The sequence below is a fragment of the Coregonus lavaretus genome (genome assembly GCF_964263955.1).
Source record: "Coregonus lavaretus genome assembly, chromosome: 13".
NCBI classification, from domain to species: Eukaryota; Metazoa; Chordata; class Actinopteri; order Salmoniformes; family Salmonidae; genus Coregonus; species Coregonus lavaretus.
In genome coordinates this window covers 14,593,606-14,616,600 of record NC_140000.1, presented here as the reverse complement: position 1 = coordinate 14,616,600, position 22,995 = coordinate 14,593,606, and the positions used below count along the sequence as shown (strand labels likewise).

At 42.9% G+C, this 22,995-nt stretch overlaps 1 protein-coding gene across 1 annotated transcript; it reads right to left on the bottom strand.

Annotated features, from left to right (window-relative positions):
* Window positions 1-451: 451 nt before the first annotated feature.
* LOC311140337 (intercellular adhesion molecule 2-like) lies at window positions 452-22,859 on the bottom strand. Its single transcript, XM_084175357.1, has 11 exons — window positions 22,611-22,859; window positions 19,897-19,942; window positions 9,137-9,235; window positions 5,502-5,774; window positions 5,089-5,415; window positions 3,358-3,408; window positions 2,827-2,886; window positions 2,310-2,339; window positions 2,087-2,161; window positions 1,865-1,910; window positions 452-1,170 (listed from the first exon to the last, which is right to left on the bottom strand). Exons 1-11 carry the CDS (start codon window positions 22,620-22,622, stop codon window positions 1,146-1,148), a joined length of 1,044 nt encoding a protein of 347 aa, XP_084031483.1. The 5' UTR covers window positions 22,623-22,859; the 3' UTR covers window positions 452-1,145.
* Between the last annotated feature and the right edge of the window lie 136 nt (window positions 22,860-22,995).

Here is a 22,995-nt window from a genome sequence, read left to right as displayed (position 1 = left end):
TCAAACATGATTCATCTCGTCATTATCCAGCCACACTTGCAATTCATTTTAATTTCAAATTTGGATTTGGTAACGGAAGGTAATGGTAAAGACTAACAGGAAAATAATGCCCCTATTTTTTTCTCCACCTCTCTGTTCTGTTAAAGGGACAAACATGATGTGGCCGTGACACTTTGCTTCTTGAAAGTCTAATATCTTGAAAACTTGACTGCTGACGTGCAAAACATTTTGGGACTGTATGCACTAAAGAAAAAAATAACCAAATACAGTTTTTGAGTGGATTTTCCTTTTGAAGGTAGAACAGGGAAGCTTCTCAGACACCTATGACTGTATTATCCCTGTGGCATGTAGTATTGGCAATTCCCTACCCGGAAACAGAGGGACTGTTCGTTTAGATGAGGCTGTCAGAGGCATAATGGATCTTCATAATATATGTGGAAATGAGACCATGAACAGGACATGTATGTGATTTATTAGAGAAAATGTCATCCACGTTGGTGACAAATCTACAGATAAAATCTACACGATGATATGTGAAAAGCTGGGCATGAAATTGCCGTCTCTGGAATATCTGAGACAAAAAAGGATCAGTACCGCTTCCAGTGCTCTTGGGGGCGCCTCTGAGCCATGCAACATCTACGGTATGTATTCTGTAACATTTTGTGAGCATTAGAATAATAATATAATAATATGCCATTTAGCAGACGCTTTTATCCAAAGCGACTTACAGTCATGCGTGCATAAATTTTTGTGTATGGGTGGTCCCGGGGATCGAACCCACTACCTTGGCATTACAAGCGCCGTGCTCTACCAGCTGAGCTACAGAGGAAATATACATAGAAACATGAGTGCCAAAGTATAATCAAACTTGCGTTCAAAACTACAGGTCAGTCTTTAGAAGAGTGAGGGAGAGGTAATTTCATAATGCTGAGTGAGTCTCACTTGCAGTCTGTGGGAAAGGCACATGAAACACATGTTCTCATCGCTGAGATGAGAGACGCAGAGTTTCGTCCAACAACGTTTTCACACACACATACACACGCACATGGTCAATAAGGTCTGTTGAATCAGTGTTGTTTCTCCGTGTCCCTCTGATGAACTCTTCTGGTGTCTTGAGGCCACTCAGTAACACGTCTGTCCCCTCACTACTCTCTGGCCACTTGGTACGACCTGGGAAAAAACACACATGACATCAATTAATGAAATGTCCATTTATCCAGGGTCAATTAATCTATGGTCAGATAATCACATTTAAATTCATCTAACATTGATTGTTCTAACATCAATTCATCAAACAATGCGAATAAATATTTATAGAACTGTACTGTACATGGCTGACAAACCAATCCATTACAGCCAAACAGCGCTTTAAGCCTCGCTTGTATCTGGCCCATTTGTCAACAATAGGATCTAAGTCAGCATTCCATTCAGTGATTATGACTGACGTCAAGACTGACTTTAAACACTTACTCTATACTGTGATTTATCCATGTTTACAGTACTGTATCTACATAAACTCATTTAGGCACACAGATACTCACTCATGGTATAGATAGAATACAATAGCATTCAATACCAACACAGAATGATATCCCTAACCATTGCAACCCTGCTGGCCCACTTGGCTATTTACGTTGTCCCTTTATAGTCAGTCACTTCACTGGAACACTTCCAGTACAAATACTGTTGCATGATTTGGCCTGTGTTCCATAATGAGGTCACAGCCACACAAGCGTAGCCACAGTTGTGTCAGTTGTAGTATATGAAGCTGAAGGTGACGTGCGTGTGTGTGTGGGTGGGTGGGTGTATATGTGTGCGTGAGTGCGTGTCACATTGATATAAGTGGCTATAGAGGACTACTCACTTCCCTGTGCCCACATGACACCTAGGCATCCGGCATACTTTACCACCTGTGTGATAGAGAACGAGTGAGAGAGAAAGAGCGAAAGAGAGAGTGAGAGTGAGGAGGACAGTAAGAGGGATAGAAATATATGTTTTTATGATAACAGTACAGTATTAACAGTAAGGAGTAATGTGTGAATAAAAGAAAGCTAAGAGACACAGAGGGTAAATGTTTTCTACTCACAGCTAATGACCATAATACCCAGGATGAAGAGCACTGCAGCGATAGACAGACCAACAACGCGGAGGAAGCTGTAGTCTGAGCACAGACACAGCGACACATGGATGAGTCTATTACCATGTGATTATAACCCATGTTTGGAGGCATTGTGGTATTGATAAGTGGATTTTATCTGCTTGGTTGATCATTGTATTTGGGCACTTTGGAAAAAATCAGAGCCTCTTACCATAATTGAATGGTTCATCCCACTTTGCATCTGTGATCAAAGAAAAATACAATATCACTTAGTTGATAAAAGAAACTACTTGCATTGTGTGTTTTTACAGTATAATAGGTGTAGCCTATATTCCTACAACAATGACATGATGATCGTTAATACAGAGGGAGAGAGAGAGGTGGGTCACATAGGAACAACAACACAATGAGATGACGACAGAGCTGTCTGGTCCAGATGATGTGTTGTTGAAGCCACATCTCAACCCTTACATAAGCCTGCACAGCGCAGAGGGACACACTCAGAGACTTCTTATCTCTTACATCAGCCACAATCAAGCATTAATCTGAGGACAAGACAGAGACAGCGAGCTGAGGTGTTCTGTTTCTGTTTCACAACTCCTCCAAGGGTTTTGTTTGGGAGACAGGGAATTGTGATACTGTCAAAACTGCTGTGAGATAACAATAACAAAACTCAGAAAACCCCTCCAGATTTAAGGCAAAGTTAGGCTAGGAAAGGCCTTTGTTACCCCAGGCAACAGGAGCGAAGGTTCTCTTGGTATTTCCAGAGGTGGTTGGAGATGATGTCACTATGGACAGAGAGAGAGCGAGAGATACAAAAAAATAAAAAATAAAAAAATAATTATGCCAGCGTATTGAGTCCATATCTCTGTCATATGGACCCACACATAATTACACTCCCTTTTTTAATTGAATTTCAGCATATTTCAATGGCACGATTCTCATAGGAAATCGGGTCGGTCTAATTACACTTTCTAAACCGTATCAGTGGTGTCCCTGTCTGGTGCTGTATAATCCACTGTCTGTCTATCTCAATGAGAAAGGGGAATTTAACGCTTGCTAATTACAGAGCTAATTAGATTTTAAGTTGCGTGCACCCTTGAAGTGAAAGACAGAACTGGTTATGGGAGATTCTTGATAGCAAAGCATCCATTCACTCTGTCGCAGTGTGTTTCAGGGACTACCAATAGGAGTGTTCATTTTTCAGGGAACAGGTAATATCTACATGTCAAGGAGGGAATAAGAGGTTTGTTATTTACCTGTGGTGGTTAAGGACTTAGCTGTGGGTGTTGTTGACTTGTTTGTGGGAGCTGGAGAGAAAAGCAGAGAGGATGACTGAGTTAGAAGTGTGGCCTTGGTCTGTGGCAGAAACGTTGTAAACACACAATTTGAACTAGAAACGTAATTTTATATGAAATAAAATTGTGTGACTTGCTTCAGCTCTTTAAGATGAGTTGTGTGGTAGTTGAAGAAGTTTAAAATGTTTTAATTAAGTGAAGCCGTGAAATATAGTAAAAGTTAAATATATTACAATATCTGGTCTGATTACTTTGATAGACGACTATATCAACCTTATTACTTTCGAGTGTGGGGTGTCATGTAAAAATACCCACAGCGTGAAATAAATCACATTTGATGATTATTGTGAGCATTGTTACACTTGTGATTGGCTGTGATTGTGACATCACAGTGTGAAAAAGCTCACAGCTTGTGAATTCTCACTGGTCAGTTGCTTGCCCTTCTGCTTCCGGGTTATCTGTGTTTCTCAGGTAGATAACGTCAGTGCTTGCCCTTCTGCTTCCGGGTTATCTGTGTTTCTCAGGTAGATAACGTCAGTGCTTGATTGAAATTGACACTAAAGTAATTACCACTTTTAAAATATATTATTGTTTGGGTGGAATGTCGAGAGTTAGCTGTTTATACGTTAGCATAGCGAGTGCTGAATAGCCTCTCTGCTGGAGCAATTTTGATTGGTAGAAGTTACATATGTTCTGATTTCAGATTTATACAGCAGAGAAATAGACTAAGATTTCATAGCCTCTAAGTTGGGAAAGTAGCTGATTTGTATCAAAGGCTACATTGATAACGGTGAATAAATTGGTTGAAGTCATGGGAGTTTTCAACAATGGGAGCTTTAGAATGTTGAAGAAATCCCATTACAGTGGATAAAGTTTTTTTAGGAGGAAAAAATATATAATAGTTTACAAAGTATAAATATTATCAAAACGTTGCGTGAAAGAACTTAATCCAGATGGAATGGAATGGTGTAAGAGGAGTAGCGTTCCAAATAACTATAATAAGTCAGAAATAAGTGGTACATCATTTAAAAGGTGGCTGCTTTTACAAGCCACATTAACTAGATGGTAATTCTCCATGAAGAACAATTGTGGGACTTGCTTTAGCTCTTTAATAGTATTTTTATGGTAGAGGAATACGTTTCAAAATGTTTTACTTAAGCAAAGTAGGGAAATATAGTCAAAAGTACATATTTCATCACAAATAACTACACTCGGACTACTACACTTTTACTCATAAGGAATTAGAAACGTTTTAGGCTATTATTTTGCATCTAGTGGAAGAAGTTTAGAAGTTTGTTAGTGTTGACAAATTGTTGCTGGTTTGGTAGAGGCAGTGACTGTTTAATAAATAGTCAATAGTAGCCTTTAGTGGCAGACTAGGTAGTAGTAAGTAGCCCATAAGTACTAGTATCAGTACATTGCAGTAGTACTTCTGAATGTTTTAGGTAGGTAGGCCATGGGTTAGCTATAGTAAGTGGGGTCACTATTGTAGTTGGGTTAGTGAGTGTGGGGGTTGTTATAGTGGGTTAGTTTAATGGGTTGGGGTGAGCTGTGTGGCATAATCAGTCTTATGTGCTCCCTCAGTGCTATAATCTGATTGGTAGAAGATAATATGTAGAATGGAATAGTCCTTCAGCCCCTTAAAAGGTCCCTTTAGTCCACCAACCCTCAAAAGGAAACAAAAATACTTACAGTAAACAGTCAAATGAAGAGGCTTTGATGACAAGGCAGAAGGTTTTGGTCCCTCTGGACCCAGGTCCAGCTCTGCCTCACATCTGTACTCTACTTCACCCCCATATCTTCTGTCGGTGATGGTAAGGTGGGTAGAGATATTCACTGGTTTCTTTGTGGAGTCATTAAACCTTTGAATCTCTATAGTTTCATTCCCTTTGTACCACCTCACAACCAGGTTCTGTAGAGGAGCGATGTTGTGGATGTCACACTGCAGCTGGTACTCCTTCCCCTCCACCATTGGACCAGAGTGGTTCAGAGGAGGGATAGACACGCTGTCTGGAGTCTCTAGAGACAAAATAGTTACATATAGTGAAATATAATTGCTTTTACTGACAAAACTCACAAGTATAAGAAAAAGAAAAACAACTTACTGTAGAGAATGACAGGGAGAATCTCAGTACACTGCGATTCATTGTGTGGTTTGATGTAGCATTTAGGTTCTATTGTCCAGTCTATGAGGCTTTTCACAGTCCAGGTGACAAAGTTGACCTCTTCCTGCACACCTATACCTCCATATGTGGCCTCCCAGCCCATCCCCTCGGAGTCTATGAATGATGTGCAGTTGACTGAGACTGAGTCTCCATATCTCACCACTACTCTGGGAGGGTTGAGCTCAACAGGACAGGAGACATGTGTAGGCCCACCTACAGTTCAGAGCACATGACAGAGACCATAATCATCTCATTTACTTTCTCAAGCAGACTTAGCTTTACACCAAATAAATATCCTAAGTATAGGCCTAGAATGCAGAACAAATTAACAATAGGTTAAATGAATTCCCTATTTCAGAAGGCAGTTTCTAATCAGTAACGTTAAAGCTGCAAAAAGCAACTTTTTGGGCGACCTGACCAAATTCACATGGAAAGGTGAGTTACAGATCTGTCATTCTTCATTGAAAGCAAGTCTAAGAAGTGGTAGATCAGTTCTATGTGCGCTATTGCTATGGTTCCCGTTCTTAAGTTTGTTTTTTGCATCTTTTACTTTCAGTTTTGTACACCAGCTTCAAACAGCTAAAAGTTCAAGATTTTTGGCTATGGAAAATACATTTCACATCGGTTTAGATGGTACCATGATTCTCTACACTATACATGCTTTTTTTGTCACATAAACTGAAATTAGGCGAACTATTAGAATTTTAGCAACCAGGAAATGGCGGAGCAATTTCTGCATAGTGTATCTTGAATTAAAATATAGGACCACAAAGTTAAAAAAAAGTAGCATATTGTAAAAAGCCAATACCACTAAGAAACTATAGAAGTCTACTGTGTTAAGAATGTCATTTTGTGTCATGTCGAATCAAATCATCTTCGCTGCGAGAAGACAGATTTTATTCGCTAATACATTGCCCTCTTCTGGTTATTCCAAAAAGTATTGGTTCTTAGTGTATCTCTCTGGCCATCCAGTTCTGCTTTCAATTTTAAAAAGTGGGTGCTACAATAGTCGACTATTAGAATATGAAAACATAGCCTACTCTTGTTTTCTTTCACAATGAACTGAATTACTTATTTATTAAATACTTTGGAACACATCCAAAGTGCAGTGAAATGTTGCATACACAATCACACAAAGGTTTATAACAAAACTAACCTGCCACCCAGAGGAGAAGGACGGGAAACCCAATACGCTAATATTTGTGTAAACTGTTCAGAATTGTCTTTCTGTGGGTGTCACTGAGTAGGCTGATACCCCATTTCATTGGTGCACAATCCATAGGTTAGCCTGTACAGTGCAATATGAATGTTCAATATGCACAATAAGCTGACTGGGGAGGTGATTTGTCAAATTAATTAATTATTGTATTTAGTTAAAAATATAACAACGTTCCAACTTTTTTTTTTGCCTTATCTAGTCAAAATATGGCATGATTCCACTATTTGAATAAGTTTCAATGCTGGACTTCTATTTTGAAGGCAAACTGACAATTCCCCTATTGTGGCTATTTGTTTTTGTGACTCAGTTCACATAGGTGCTACAGTAAGTGGGGTTGCTATTGTAGTTTGGTTTGTGACATTGGGGTTTTAGTCATTTAGCAGACACTCTTATCCAGAGCGACTTAAAGTTAGTAAGTGCATACTTAATATTTTTTTTTTATACTGGACCCCCGTGGGACTCATTTACATTTTAGTCATTTAGCAGACGCTCTTATCCAGAGCAACTTACAGTTAGTGAGTGCATACATTTTTATTTTTTATACTGGAATCAAACCCACAACCCTGGCATTGCAAGCACCATGCTCTACCAACTGAGCTACATGGGGTTTAGTGGGTTGGGGTGAGCTGTGTGGCATAATCAGTCTTATGTGATCCCCCAGTGCTGTGATTTGATTGGTAAAATATATTTATGGTCTGATTTCAGATTTGAAAAGCAGAGAACTAGAAGATTTCATACGCTCTACGTTTTTGTCCAAGTTGTTGGGAAAGTAGGCAAAAATGCAGTTGTTCTTACAGTTTTGGAAAAAGTAGTCGATGTTGTTACTAAAACAGCTGTATCGTTTGACTGGTAGAATATATTTCTGTTCTGATTTCAGATTTAAATAGCAGAGAAGTAGACTAATATTTCATACACTAAGTTTTTAGTTGTTTTTAAAAGTTGAGATAAAACGTTGTTTATGCGGTTACTAAAACAGCTGTACCTCTTGGTTGGTAGAAGTTATTTCTGTTCTGATATCAGATTTGAATAGCAGAAAAGTAGAATAAGATTTCATACACTCTATATTTTTGTCTAAATTGCTGGGAAAGTGGTCAAAATTTCAGTTGTTTGTCAAAGTTGAGAGGAAAAGTAGTTGATTCGATTACTAAAACAGCTGTATCGTTTGATTGGTAGAATATATTTCTGTTCTGATATCAGATTTACATAGGAGAGAAGTAGAATAAGATTTCATACGCTCTATAATTTTGTCTAGCTTGTTGGGAAAGTGGTCAAAGTAGCTGATTGCTGTCAAAAGTCACATTGTTTACAGTGAATAGAATGTTGTAAATCACAGATTCAGAATGGGAGTTTTTAAAGAGTGACTGCCTTTAAAAATCCCTTTGAAAATGGCCTATGTGGTATTGATATGAGTCAGAAACAGTATTTTCTAGTGTCAAATTGACTACAAAGTGTAAATAGGATAATTTTGGTCATAAAGTCAGTCTCGTCTACAACGGAGTTTGGAACATCCATGCATCACAACGGGTAAATGCAAGTTAAATGAAAGCTTTAGAATGTTGAAGAAATCCCATTAAAATGGATGAGGTTTAATAGAAGCTTAATAGGTTACAAAGTGTAATTGGTTTCAAAAAGTTGAATACAAGCACACTAGTCCTGACTGGCCTGCAAGTTTTAAAGTGGGATCTCGAGTGGCGCAGTGGTCTAAGGCACTGCATCTCAGCGCTTGAGGTGTCACTACAGACCCCCTGGTTCAATCCCACGGGGGGCCAGTATGAAAATGTATGCACTCGCTAACTGTAAGTCGCCCTGGATAAGAGCGTCTGCTAAATGACTAAAATGTAAATGTATCACAACCGGCCATGATTGGGAGTCCCATAGGGTAGCGCACAATTGGCCCAGGGTCGTCTGGGTTTGGCTGGTGTAGGCCGTCATTGTGAATAAGAATTTGTTCTTACCTGGTAAAAAAAAAGTTGAATGGCGTTTCTAGCTTAAACGGGGTAAGAGGAGTACCGTTCCAAATAATAAGTCAGATTTCTTCTTTTGCAAGTTCCATTAATAAAATAGTTAGAAATAAGTTATACATTATTTAAAGCACTAATTCATCAAATTGATTACAGATACTGAAACAAAGATAGTTAGGATGGAGACAAAGTAATTACAAACATTGGTGAGCTAGCTTCCCATTGTATACGGACATTGATTTCCATTCATCCTAATGGTGAAAAATATTTAAAAGAAGGTCCTATTAAGAGTGAAGTCATTGAGATTAATGGTGAGTCGTGGCAGGTGGAAAGCTACAGAGAAATATGAAATAGCCCCATGTGACATCATCTAGAAATGACAAAGAGGACTGTACCAGTTCTGGCTGGAGAGGGGGCAGTAGTAATGTTCGCCACCAGAGTCACTTTCACCGGTCGATTCGGGTGTGTGGTGGTAGGGCTCTGAGCAAGGGACCCTGTTGACAGAAAACAAATGACTTTTCAAGCATTACACAAACAAAGCAGTTGGGTAAATCCTAAACAACACATTACAAGACAGTCAGAAGCACAAAACATAGCTACTGCTGCAATTATTCTCCACAACACTTGAGTAATGTATTCCTAGCAGCAGCCAGGGTTGAGCATTTGTCCACACACAGCAAGTGGGAGGGAAGGACAAAGGGAGGAGGTTACTCAGCTAACAACAAACGTTCCCACAACTTTAGAAAACGTTCCCTTAAGAGTCTCATTAGGCCATTAACTAATGTTTTCACAGGAATGTTCTGGTGATGTGCAAGGAATGTTTCCAAGTGACCATTCCGTTAATGTCAAATAGAACTTACCCAGAATGTGGATACCATGTTCTCAGAATTTAAGATATCAATGTTCTAGACACGTTTTATGGTAACATTGCAAGAACATTCATGTGTCCAGTTTTCTGTGTTATGAGAATATTCCATCAACGTCCCACCAAACATGGTTGCCATGTTCTCAGAACATAAGATATTGTTCTAGACACGTTTCATGGGAACGTTGCAAGAACATTAATGTGTCCCTTTTTCTGAGGGTTAGGAGAATATTCCATCAACGTCCCACCAAACATACACAATATATTAATGTTCTAAACACGTTTCATGGGAACGTTGCTGGAATATTTCTGTGTATCAGTTGTCAGGATGGCGCCTGATGGTCCCAAAGAAATGTTCTCCCCCCAAAAAACTTTAATTACAAATCACGCCTTGTTACTGAACCATTGATAGCTCTTTGTCTGTTGTGAACATTAGGGATACTCACACACACAGTGCTTTTACCAGAGTGTTTTTAACTTACACATTTGACACACTTTAAAATAGATGATTACATTGTGCATGTGCATTTACACAATAATTATTCAACATGTCTTCACCTGGGATTTGAATTCACAATTTGTTGGTTCACGGTGCTGCGATCTCAATGATTTGGTTTACTTTTATCAGCAATTTAAGAGCTTTCTGTATAGTTGTCTAATGTTGGTGGGGTATGTTAGCTGTTTTAATGATTCTCCTGAATTACTATGATAAATTATATAGTATTTTTCTTGAGTGTACTTTTACAAAATAGCCTCCAACACTCTACTCAGCAAATTGGATGTAGTCTATCACAGTGCCATCCGTTTTGTCTCCAAAGCCCCATACACTACCCACCACTGTGACCTGTACGCTCTTGTTGGCTGGTCCTCACTACATGTTCATCGTCAAACCCACTGGCTCCAGGCCATCTATAAATCACTGCTAGGCAAATCCCCGCCTTATCTTAGCTCATTGGTCACCATAGCAGCACCCACCCGTAGTCTGCGCTCCAGCAGGTATATCTCACTGGTCATCCCCAAAGCCAACACCTCCTTTGGCCGCCATTCCTTCCAGTTCTCTGCTGCCAATGACTGGAACGAATTGCAAAAATCTCTGAAGCTGGAGACTCTTCTCTCCCTCACTAACTTTAAGCATCAGTTGTCAGAGCACCTTACCGATCACTGCACCTGTACACAGCCCATCTGAAATTAGCCCACCCAACTACCTCATCCCTATATTGTTAGGGATGAGGTAGTGCAAAGAGAGAGGAGAGGAGGAGGTTGTCGGGTAAGGTCGTCGGGTAAGCTTGGCTTTATACATGGCTTGGGCTTTGTCGAGTAAAGCTCAAACTATGTATTCAGATTGTAGTTAGGTATTGTAGGTAGTTATCGTGGGTTGTTGTAAGTAATTATTGTAGGTTAGTATTGTATTCGGCTGAGCCCGGTGAAGCACGAAGCTAGCTAGCTAACCCACTACCTGGACTAGCTGGCGGGTAGCTACTGGCAACTATTAGCAACGGTATAGTTGTTTCACGCCTGAGAGTGCCTGTAATTACGCCAGCTGGCTGCCTACAATAATTACATACAATAATGCCTACCATTCAGCTGTTTTCTAACCTCATTGTCTGAACCGGTAACGTTAGGTAGTAAGTGGCTACTGTGCTTGAAATTTAGCTAGCTTGTTGCTACCTGGATAGCTACTAGTAAACAATAGCTGGAACGACCTAGCGAACAGACGCGAACTGGCTGAGTCAATTCAGTGGCTAAATTTGCACTTGGCTAGCTAACAGTAGCTGCTAGGGGTAAGTTATAACCTACATTTGTGTTTTTTTTTTACATATTGGTAGCCAGAGTCGTTCAAGGAATTCGGGACATGGGTGACTAGTTAACGTTAGCTTGGCTCTCTCTGTGTGTTCGTGCCGTGAAAGGAGGGGTTTCTTCTTTGTCTGAAAGCAATGGCTAGCTAGTATGCAAACTATTCTAGCTAACTAACTGGCTGAATAAGTTGACGACGGACTCGCTCAAGCTGTCGGGTCTAACCCACAACGTTAGTCACGGACACGAACGATCTGCTTGGCGTGTTGACACACTGGTGGTTTGTTGTGGCCGAGTATTGGTGCTAAACTGTGTTGTTGGAGTCCGGCATGCTAGCTGGCTGTGGCGTCTTATGACTAGGTGCCCTGGACGATTTTCACGGAAGAATACTGTACCAAGTTAGCTAGCTGAATAAACTAAGTTAGTCTATTCCTAGAAAACATTGAACCGCTGTAGTTTACAACAATTATAGTTTCTGAGGTGGAAGTTGGGAGAGTTATATTTGGGTGTTGTGGTGAGGGAGGCCCCGCTCTCTCCTTAAGCTTGGCTTTATACATGGCTTGGGCTTTGTCGAGTAAAGCTCAAACTATGTATTCAGATTGTAGTTAGGTATTGTAGGTAGTTATCGTGGGTTGTTGTAAGTAATTATTGTAGGTTAGTATTGTATTCGGCTGAGCCCGGTGAAGCACGAAGCTAGCTAGCTAACCCACTACCTGGACTAGCTGGCGGGTAGCTACTGGCAACTATTAGCAACGGTATAGTTGTTTCACGCCTGAGAGTGCCTGTAATTACGCCAGCTGGCTGCCTACAATAATTACATACAATAATGCCTACCATTCAGCTGTTTTCTAACCTCATTGTCTGAACCGGTAACGTTAGGTAGTAAGTGGCTACTGTGCTTGAAATTTAGCTAGCTTGTTGCTACCTGGATAGCTACTAGTAAACAATAGCTGGAACGACCTAGCGAACAGACGCGAACTGGCTGAGTCAATTCAGTGGCTAAATTTGCACTTGGCTAGCTAACAGTAGCTGCTAGGGGTAAGTTATAACCTACATTTGTGTTTTTTTTTTACATATTGGTAGCCAGAGTCGTTCAAGGAATTCGGGACATGGGTGACTAGTTAACGTTAGCTTGGCTCTCTCTGTGTGTTCGTGCCGTGAAAGGAGGGGTTTCTTCTTTGTCTGAAAGCAATGGCTAGCTAGTATGCAAACTATTCTAGCTAACTAACTGGCTGAATAAGTTGACGACGGACTCGCTCAAGCTGTCGGGTCTAACCCACAACGTTAGTCACGGACACGAACGATCTGCTTGGCGTGTTGACACACTGGTGGTTTGTTGTGGCCGAGTATTGGTGCTAAACTGTGTTGTTGGAGTCCGGCATGCTAGCTGGCTGTGGCGTCTTATGACTAGGTGCCCTGGACGATTTTCACGGAAGAATACTGTACCAAGTTAGCTAGCTGAATAAACTAAGTTAGTCTATTCCTAGAAAACATTGAACCGCTGTAGTTTACAACAATTATAGTTTCTGAGGTGGAAGTTGGGAGAGTTATATTTGGGTGTTGTGGTGAGGGAGGCCCCGCTCTCTCCTTTCCCAGATGTTTAGTTCATTTCATTCCGATCTCCTTTGAATTATTGTAGCCATTTTCTGTAGCCTGTCAACTATGCCTCTGTCTATCCCTGTTCTCTCCTCTCCGCACAGGCTATACAAACGCCTCACACCGCGTGGCTGCTGCCTCTCTAACCTGGTGGTCCCTGCACGCACCACCCACGTGGAGTTCCAGGTCTCAGGCAGCCTCTGGAACTGCCGTTCTGCTGCCAACAAGGCAGAGTTCATCTCAGCCTATGCTACCCTCCAGTCCCTCGACTTCTTGGCGCTGACGGAAACATGGATTACCACTGAAAACACTGCTACTCCTACTGCTCTCTCCTCGTCTGACCATGTGTTCTAGCATAACCCGAGAGCATCTGGTCAGCGGGGTGGTGGCACAGGAATCCTCATCTCTCCCAAGCGGACATTCTCTATTTTTCCCCTGACCCATCTGTCTATCTCCTCATTTGAATACCATGCTGTCACAGTCACTAGCCCATTTAAGCTTAACATCCTTGTCATTTATCGCCCTCCAGGTTCCCTTGGAGAGTTCATCAATGAGCTTGACGCCTTGATAAGTTCCTTTCCTGAGGATGGCTCACCCCTCACAGTTCTGGGTGACTTCAACCCCTACGTCTACCTTTGACTCATTTCTCTCTGCCTCCTTCATTCCACTCCTCTCCTCTTTTGACCTCACCCTCTCACCGTCCCCCACTACTCAAAAGGCAGGCAATACGCTTGACCTCATCTTTACTAGATGCTGTTCTTCTACTAATCTCACTGCAACTCCCCTCCATGTCTCCGACCACTACTTTGTATCCTTTTCTGTCTCGCTCTCCTCCAACACTACTCACTCTGCCCCATCTCAGATGGTAATGCACCGTCGCAACCTTCACTCTCTCTCTCCTGCTACTCTCTCCTCTTCCATCCTATCATCTCTTCCCTCTGCTCAAACCTTTTCCCTCCAATCTCCTGATTCTGCCTCCTCAACCCTCCTCTCCTCCCTTTCTGCATCCTTTGACTCTCTATGTCCCCTATACTCCCGGCCGGCTCGGTCCTCCCCTCCAGCTCCGTGGCTTGATGACTCATTGCGAGCTCACAGAACAGGGCTCTGGGCAGCCGAGTGGAAATGGAGGAAAACTAGACTCCCTGCGGACCTGGCATCTTTTCACTCCCTCCTCTCTACATTTTCTTCATCTGTTTCTGCTGCTAAAGCCACTTTCTACCACTCTAATTCCAAGCATCTGCCTCTAACCCTAGGAAGCTCTTTGCCACCTTCTCCTCCCTGCTGAATCCTCCTCCCCCTCCCGCCCCCTCCTCCCTCTCTGTGGATGACTTCGTCAACCATTTTGAAAAGAAGGTTGACGACATCCGATCCTCGTTTGTTAAGTCAAATGACACTGCTGGTCCTGCTCACACTGCCCTACCCTATGCTTTGACTTCTTTCACCCCTCTCTCTCCAGATAAAATCTTGCAACTTGTGACGGCCGGCCGCCCAACACCCTGCCCGCTTGACCCTATCCCCTCCTCTCTTCTCCAGACCATCTCCGGTGACCTTCTCCCTTACCTCTCCTCGCTGATCAACTCATCCTTGACCGCTGGCTATGTCCCTTCCATCTTCAAGAGAGCGAGAATTGCACCCCTTCTCAAAAAACCAACACTCGATCCCTCTGATGTCAACAACTACAGACCAGTATCCCTTCTTTCTTTCTCTCCAAAACTATTGAGCGTGCCGTCTTTAGCCAACTCTCTTGCTATCTCTCTCAGAATGACCTTCTTGATCCAAACCAGTCAGGTTTCAAGACTGGTCATTCAACTGAGACTGCTCTTCTCTGTGTCACGGAGGCTCTCCGCACTGCTAAAGCTAACTCTCTCTCCTCTGCTCTTGTCCTTCTAGACCTGTCTGCTGCCTTTGATACTGTGAACCATCAGATCCTCCTCTCCACCCTCTCCAAGCTGGGCATCTCCGGCGCGGCTCACTCTTGGATTGCGTCCTACCTGACCGGTCGCTCCTACCAAGTGGCATGGCGAGAAGCTGTCTCCGCACCACGTGCTCTCACCACTGGTGTCCCCCAGGGCTCAGTTCTAGGCCCTCTCCTATTCTCGCTATACACCAAGTCACTTGGCTCTGTCATATCCTCACATGGCCTCTCCTATCATTGCTACGCAGACGACACACAACTAATCTTCTCCTTTACCCCTTCTGATAACCAGGTGGCGAATCGCATCTCTGCATGTCTGGCAGACATATCAGTATGGATGACGGATCACCACCTCAAGCTGAACCTTGGCAAGACGGAGCTGCTCTTCCTCCCGGGGAAGGACTGCCCGTTCCATGATCTCGCCATCAAGGTTGACAACTCCGTTGTGTCCTCCTCCCAGAGTGCGAAGAGCCTTGGCGTGACCCTGGACAACACCCTGTCGTTCTCCGCTAACATCAAGGCGGTGACCTGATCCTCTAGGTTCATGCTCTACAACATTCGGAGAGTACGACCCTGCCTTACACAGGAAGCGGCACAGGTCCTAATCCAGGCACTTGTCATCTCCCGTCTGGATTACTGCAACTCGCTGTTGGCTGGGCTCCCTGCCTGTGCCATTAAACCCCTACAACTCATCCAGAATGCCGCAGCCCGTCTGTTGTTCAACCTTCCCAAGTTCTCTCACGTCACCCCGCTCCTCCGCACACTCCACTGGCTTCCAGTTGAAGCTCGCATCTGCTACAAGACCATGGTGCTTGCCTACAGAGCTGTGAGGAGAACGGCACCTCCATACCTTCAGGCTCTGATCAGTCCCTACACCCAAACGAGGTCATTGCGTTCATCCACCTCTGGCCTGCTGGCTCCCCTACCTCTGCGGAAGAACAGTTCCCGCTCAGCCCAGTCAAAACTGTTCGCTGCTCTGGCACCCCAATGGTGGAACAAGCTCCCTCACGACGCCAGGACAGCGGAGTCACTCACCACCTTCCGGAGACATTTGAAACCCCACCTCTTTAAGGAATACCTGGGATAGGATAAAGTAATCCTTCTACCCCCCCCCCTTACCCCCCCCCCCAAAAAAAAAAAAAACATTGTAAAGTGGTTATCCCACTGGCAATAAGGTGAATGCACCAATTTGTAAGTCGCTCTGGATAAGAGCGTCTGCTAAATGACGTAAATGTAAATGTACATTTATTTTGCTCTTTTGCACCCCAGTATCTCTATTTGCACATCATCTCTTGCACATCTATCATTCCAGTGTTAATACTAATTGTAATTATTTTGCACTATAGCCTATTTATTGCCTTACCTCCATAACTTGCTACATTTGCACACACTGTATATATATTTTGTTGTATTTTTTGACTTTATGTTTTTTTACCCTATATGTAACTCTGTGTTGTTGTTTTTATCGCACTGCTTTGCTTTATCTTGGCCAGGTCGCAGTTGTAAATGAGAACTTGTTATCAACTGGCTTACCTGGTTAAATAAAGGTGAAATAAAATATAAATAAAACAGAGCTGAGATTTACTTCAAAGTGCACTAAACCTATTGCTTACACCTAGCGAGTTGTTTCATCTACATAAGTGCCAAAGGAGGAGGGGTTAAGGTTTCTTCTGGACAGGGCCTAACTATACTGGACCAATAAGCACATGCCCTACAGCAGGGATGGGCAACGAGTAGGCCCGCGGAAGTTAAAGTAAATAATAGGAACTCAGTTGGGGTCTCAACTTACTATTGAGAGTTAAAATAGTAGAATAAACAAGGTGCAATTTCGAAATTTGGTTGTACATAAGCAGTTTTTATTTTGTTATGTCAGTCACTAAGACTCACTCAATTATCCCATGTCAGCATTATTTTTTTTTTATTGGTAAGTCTAGCGTCCAGCTATCTAAACTTGTAGTAATTATGGTAGAATTACCGACCGGGGGGCCCCCATTGATTTTGTTAGTCCACTCTCACTCAAATACACTACATGACCAAAAGTATGTGGACACATGCTCGCCGAACATCTCATTCCAAAATCATGATCATTAATATGGAGTTGGTTCCATCTTTGCTGCTATACCAGCCTACACTCTTCTGGGAAGGAATTCCACTAGATGTTGGAACATTGCTGCAGGGACTTGCTTCCATTCAGCCAGAGCATTGGTGAGGTCGAGCACTGATGTTGGGCGATTAGGCCTGGCTCGCAGTCGGCATTCCAATTCATCCCAAAGGTGTTCGATGGGGTTGAGGTCAGGACTCTGTGCAGGCCAGTCAAGTTCTTCCACACCGATCTCGACAAACCATTTCTGTATGGACCTCGATTTTTGCACGAAGGCATTGTCATGCTGAAACAGGAAAGAGCCTTCCCCAAACTGTTGCCACAAAGTTGGAAGCACAGAATCGTCCAGAATGTCATTGTATGCTGTAGCGTTAAGATTTCACTTCACTGGAGCTAAGGGGCCTAGCCCGATTCATGAAAAACAGCCCCAGACCATTATTCCTCCTCCACCAAACTTTACAGTTGGCACTATGCATTGGGGCAGGTGGCATTCTTCTGGCATCTACCAAACCCATATTCATCAGCCAGATGGTGAAGCGTGATTCATCACTCCAGAGAACGAGTTTCCACTGCTCCAGAGTCCAATGGCGGCGCGCTTTACACCACTCCAGCCGACGCTTGGCATTGCGCATGGTGATCTTAGGGTTGTGTGCGGCTGCTCGGCCATGGAAACCCATTTCATGAAGCTGTAGATGAACAGTTATTGTGTTGACATTGCTTCCGGAGGCAGTTTGGAACTCGGTAGTGAGTGTTGCAACCGAGGACAGACGTGTTTTACGCGTTACGCGCTTCAGCACTCGGTGGTCCTGTTCTTTGAGCGTGTGTGGCCTACCACTTCGTGGCTGAGCCGTTGTTGCTCCTAGACATTTCCACTTCACAATAACAGCACTTACAGTGGACCGGGGAAGCTCTAGCAGAGCAGAAATATGATGAACTGACTTGTTGGAAAGGTGGCATCCTATGACAATGCCACGTTGAAAGTCACTGAGCTCTTCAGTAAGGTCAGAAATGTTCTTGCAACGTTTCCATGAAACGCGTCTAGAACATTAATATCTTATGTTCTGTGAACATGGCAACCATGTTCTGTGTATGTTTGGTGGGACATTGATGGAATATTCTCCTAACCCTCAGAAAACTGGACACATTAATGTTTTTCAACATCCCATGAAACGTGTCTAGAATCTTAATATTGTATATTCTGACAACATGGTATCCACGTTCTGGGTATGTTCTGTTTGACATTAAGGGAATATTCTCCTAACTCTAGCGCCAAAACATGCTAAAAAGGTTCTCAGAAGGTTTTTGCTAACATAGATAGAATGTTCCCCTGACTAATGGAAAACTGGACACTCAAACATTAGGCAAACATTATGGGAAACATTACAAAAACGTTCTCTCTCCCTAGAATTGTTTGCTGGGTAGATAGAGTGGTGCGAATGTATGCAAATTCTGTCATAATAATAGTCTCGTGAGCGGGCAGTGCAGCGTTGTTGTGAAGGGGCTGCTCTGGCCAACACAGAGGTGGATTGTCCTGGCCCTGAGAGACGGGACAAGCAGGCCTTTGTACATACTCCACTCCCCATCAATACCCTCCAATTAACCAACCCATGGGCCCACTGGGTTCCCACAAGCAAACATGATTAGAACTGAATCCATTTTTTTTATATTTACAGTGTGGTTCAGAGGAGGAGAGATGTCACTGAAAAAACAGAAACATTTGTTGGAATGACTCAGGACTGTTTATACCAGGGCATAGTTAAATAAATAAATATTATTTCAATATTTTTATGAATATCGCTAGCAACAACAGACTAAACACATTTTGAAATACATGCCTACAGTAGAAATAATATTTTTTTATTATGTCTTTATTTCTCAACTCCTAATATTGATCAAATTATACTCATTGGAGTTAATTACACTCACTGGAGTATCTGACATAGGCTTTAAAAAAGCTCTGAGAGTACCAGTCGCAGCGAATGACGCTAGCTGCTAGCACGCTTTCTTGACTTTGACATACATTTTTGCCAAACACATTTCTAACTTTTGATTAACCAGCTAAACAGCTGCTATTAACGAACATATGTGTGGAGTAGGGCTAGCACATCTATCGTATAATAATTGTCACAATTGTCTTAATACATTCATTTTAGGAGAAGGGAGAGATTGAACTTTATATTCAAGTAGATATAGCTCACCCAATAGCAGTTTTTAATTTATACAGAAAGTGGGTAAAGTTAGTAATCATTTTATGAGTAGAACGGCACAGTTGGGAGGAGAAGCTCAATTTCCAAAAGTTCTAAGCAGTCAAAACAATTAGTTTTTGAGACAGGGGTGTCACAAAAGCTGTGTTGTATTCATTATGTATGTCGTAGCTAATTTTGAAAGATGCATTATGATGCAATACAAGCTCAAAACATTTTTCAACAAAATTGACAATTATGACAACTGTGGCCATTTGCATTACATTTAATCGTTACCCAAAATGCTATAACCGTCGCAGCCCTAGTTTGGAGTTACCTTTCTAGCTAATAGGCTATGTTAGCGTTTACACTTTTTCCAATTATAATGTGGGGAGGTCAAAATAATGAAAACCTATCTACCAAATCTATTCATTCTAAAATGTTGATTACTTGTCCTTGTGATTATCATTCACCAGATTATAAAATGTTTTTCTAACACATAATCGGGGTCCCTGGGTCTCCGGGTTTGCCTGGGCGGGGGTCCCTGGGCAAGGAAAGGTTGAAGACCCCTGTTTTAGACATGTTTTAGTTTGAGATGAGAAAGGGAGAGTGTGTTTACTGTATGTTCCTATATGACAACAGTGTGTGACGCATGTGTATGTGTGTGAGAGAGAAATAAATCACTATTTTTGATGACTTACCTGGTAGTGTGAGAAACAGACATACAGCCATCCAGCTCAGCTGAATCTGAAAGACAGAGCACGTGAAGAAGTGAGAGATAGATGTGTGTGAGAGATTCTCAGCAAATCAAATCAAATCAAATCAAATTTTATTGGCCACATGCGCCGAATACAACAGGTGCAGACATTACAGTGAAATGCTTACTTACAGCCCTTAACCAACAGTGCATTTATTTTTTATAAAAAAAGTAGAATAAAACAAAAAAGTGTTGAGAAAAAAAGAGCAGAAGTAAAATAAAATAACAGTAGGGAGGCTATATATACAGGGGGGTACCGGTGCAGAGTCAATGTGCGATGGCACTGGCTAGTTGAGGTAGTTGAAGTAATATGTACATGTGGGTAGAGTTAAAGTGACTATGCATAAATAATTAACAGAGTAGCAGCAGCTTAAAATGATGGGGTGTGTGGGGGGGGGGGGGGCAGTGCAAATAGCCCGGGTAGCCATGATTAGCTGTTTAGGAGTCTTATGGCTTGGGGGTAGAAGCTGTTGAGAAGTCTTTTGGACCTAGACTTGGCACTCCGGTACCGCTTGCCGTGTGGTAGCAGAGAGAACAGTCTATGACTAGGGTGGCTGGAGTCTTTGACAATTTTGAGGGCCTTCCTCTGACACCGCCTGGTATAGAGGTCCTGGATGGCAGGAAGCTTGGCCCCAGTGATGTACTGGGCCGTACGCACTACCCTCTGTAGTGCCTTACGGTCGGAGGCCAAGCAGTTGCCATACCAGGCGGTGATGCAACCAGTCAGGATGCTCTCGATGGTGCAGCTGTAGAATTTTTTGAGGATCTGAGGACCCATGCCAAATCTTTTCAGTCTCCTGAGGGTCTGTAATTAATACAGCATTAAGCTGACAACTACTTTAGCTGGAAATCTGCAAGATAAGCAAAGGCCCTTAAACAGCACAGGTGACACTGCAATGAATACAGATCACTTATAGGCAGCCACACAGGCACATCTGTTATACCGACCATAGATTACAGCAGACACATGACAACCACAAATCTATCAACCTTAATTACCACCCTTCTTGTTTGTGAGCTCCCGCTGCACCTAAACACACACAAACACACACACACACATTCACCCGCACGAACACACACGCACGCAGGCACGTACACACACTCACTAATGTTTTCTCTGCCCATTATAGGGCTGAGTAACAGGTTTCAGAACCAGCTCCTATCTTTAGCTGTAATGGTTTTGTAATGGTTCTCTAATGGTTTTCTAATGGTACTCTACACAATGAGACAGTCCCTACGAGCTACTGTGTGGAACAAGGGATGCGTTCATGTAGGCCCATAACTAATATCAGTATAAAGAGGAAGTACCCATGTTACTGGTTTCATGTCAGTCACTGAGGCTACATGTCTTTTGAAACACAGGAAATTGTACTCATAGCAGTTGGTTCTACCACTTCCCTCCCCCACACCTAAATGCAGTCAAGCACATTTTTCACGCAATGAAGATGGCTGACAATCTCAAACAAAACGTATAGTACGATATACAAACTGGATGAGTGTACTCGCATTTTCTAATCCATGGAATTATACTGAAGCCCTGTTTCTATTTTTCCAACTGAAAGCCATGACCTCTGTGTAGTTACACATATCATCACCTAGCACACAGCACATCGCCCTGAGTTAGCTGAGGGGGAAGGTTGAGGTCATGTGTTGAGATGAGATGGAGTCCATGGCTATAACGGGAATCCTTCCACATGCTCCTTAGCACATTGTGTTGCTGCCGCCGCTCCCTCAGACATCACACTGTAAATCCAATCTCTGAACTCCTTAATGTCGGCAAATTAAAAACATAGTTGCAGAATGAGGCTCTGTCACAACAACAACACTTACAGCAGTCAAGTGCTACAGTCTCCCACAGCTTTCTCTGAGACACACAACTATTGTACAGGGTCATAATAGCTTTTTCGAGTCCCTCTTCATCTGCACCATATGGGAATTGTACACATAAAATAAGATAGGCAAACAAGTAAACACATTCATTCTGAGGAGAATCGCAATCGCCCTGATGACCTTTTAGTTATGAGAAAAAGCTGTAGTGTATACAGAAAAATAACATCAACAATAAACCAACAATGAACCCAATTATTATTTGTTCCAGAGGGATGGAGAGCAGAGAGCGGGGTGGATGAAGGTAGGGAAGGAGGGAGGGATGGAAAGCCAGAGGAGTGTTTTGGTGTTGTATCAGGACCTAGATGAGATGCCACCCCTGACCTATTCTGATGGCAGCATGTCCTCAGGGCAGGGGAGGCGGTGACAGGTGATCGTCAGTGGGCATCATGAGGCTTGACAGCTCAAATTAGCGGGTCACGCCAGTCCTAATTTCACTCTGAAGCCTCTGAAGCATATGTCAAGGCAAAGGCCTGTTCGCCTGGGGCTGTCCCAGCCTCCCTACCAGCCTCTCTCTCACCCCTCTAACCCCCTGTCTGACCGTCTCTATCTCTCTCACTCACTCACCCATTGTCTGTTTATCTTTCTGTGTATCTGTCTGTTTGTCCGTCCGTCTGTCCATATCGAACATCCGCCACACGCTCTCTCTCGCTCTCTCTCTCTCTCTCTCTCTCTCTTCACATATCTTACTCTCTCGCTTTCTCATGAGTACCAAAATCCCTCCCTTCCTCCTCCGCTCTTTGAGTCCCCAATGAAAGTCATTCAGCTCACCTTGGTGTCCATACTGAGATGTCACGTAGTTCCGGAGCTCGTTCCAGAGCAGTATCCACGGCCTCTTTCCTCTGTGTGTCAGTCAGGAATCAGTGAGGAACCGTTAGTCGACCACACCCTTCTGCTCATTACTTCCTCCTTCCATCCCTTGCTCACTGCAGTTGTTTTCTCTCACCCACTCTTTCCCTTTCTGTTTGCTGGCTCTCACACGTGGGCCTCACTGTCAGTCAGTCTGCCTCAATCGTCTCTGTGTTAGGGGTTCTCGTCTGTCTGTCTTATAGCCTGACGCCTGGTGTTTGTCTGTCTGTCTGTCTGTCTGTCTGTCTGTCTCTCTATTTCTCTCTGTGTTTGTGTTTGCTTGTCTTTGTCTGAGTGTCTCTCTTTT

Excerpts from the sequence above, each read along its gene's own strand:
- LOC311140337 (XM_084175357.1), bottom strand. Across the intron at positions 9,236-19,896 it reads TCTGTTTCTCACACTACCAG|GGTCCCTTGCTCAGAGCCCT; the intron begins GTAAGTCATCAA and ends TTCTGTCAACAG. Across the intron at positions 2,162-2,309 it reads GGATGAACCATTCAATTATG|ACTACAGCTTCCTCCGCGTT; the intron begins GTAAGAGGCTCT and ends GTCTGTGCTCAG.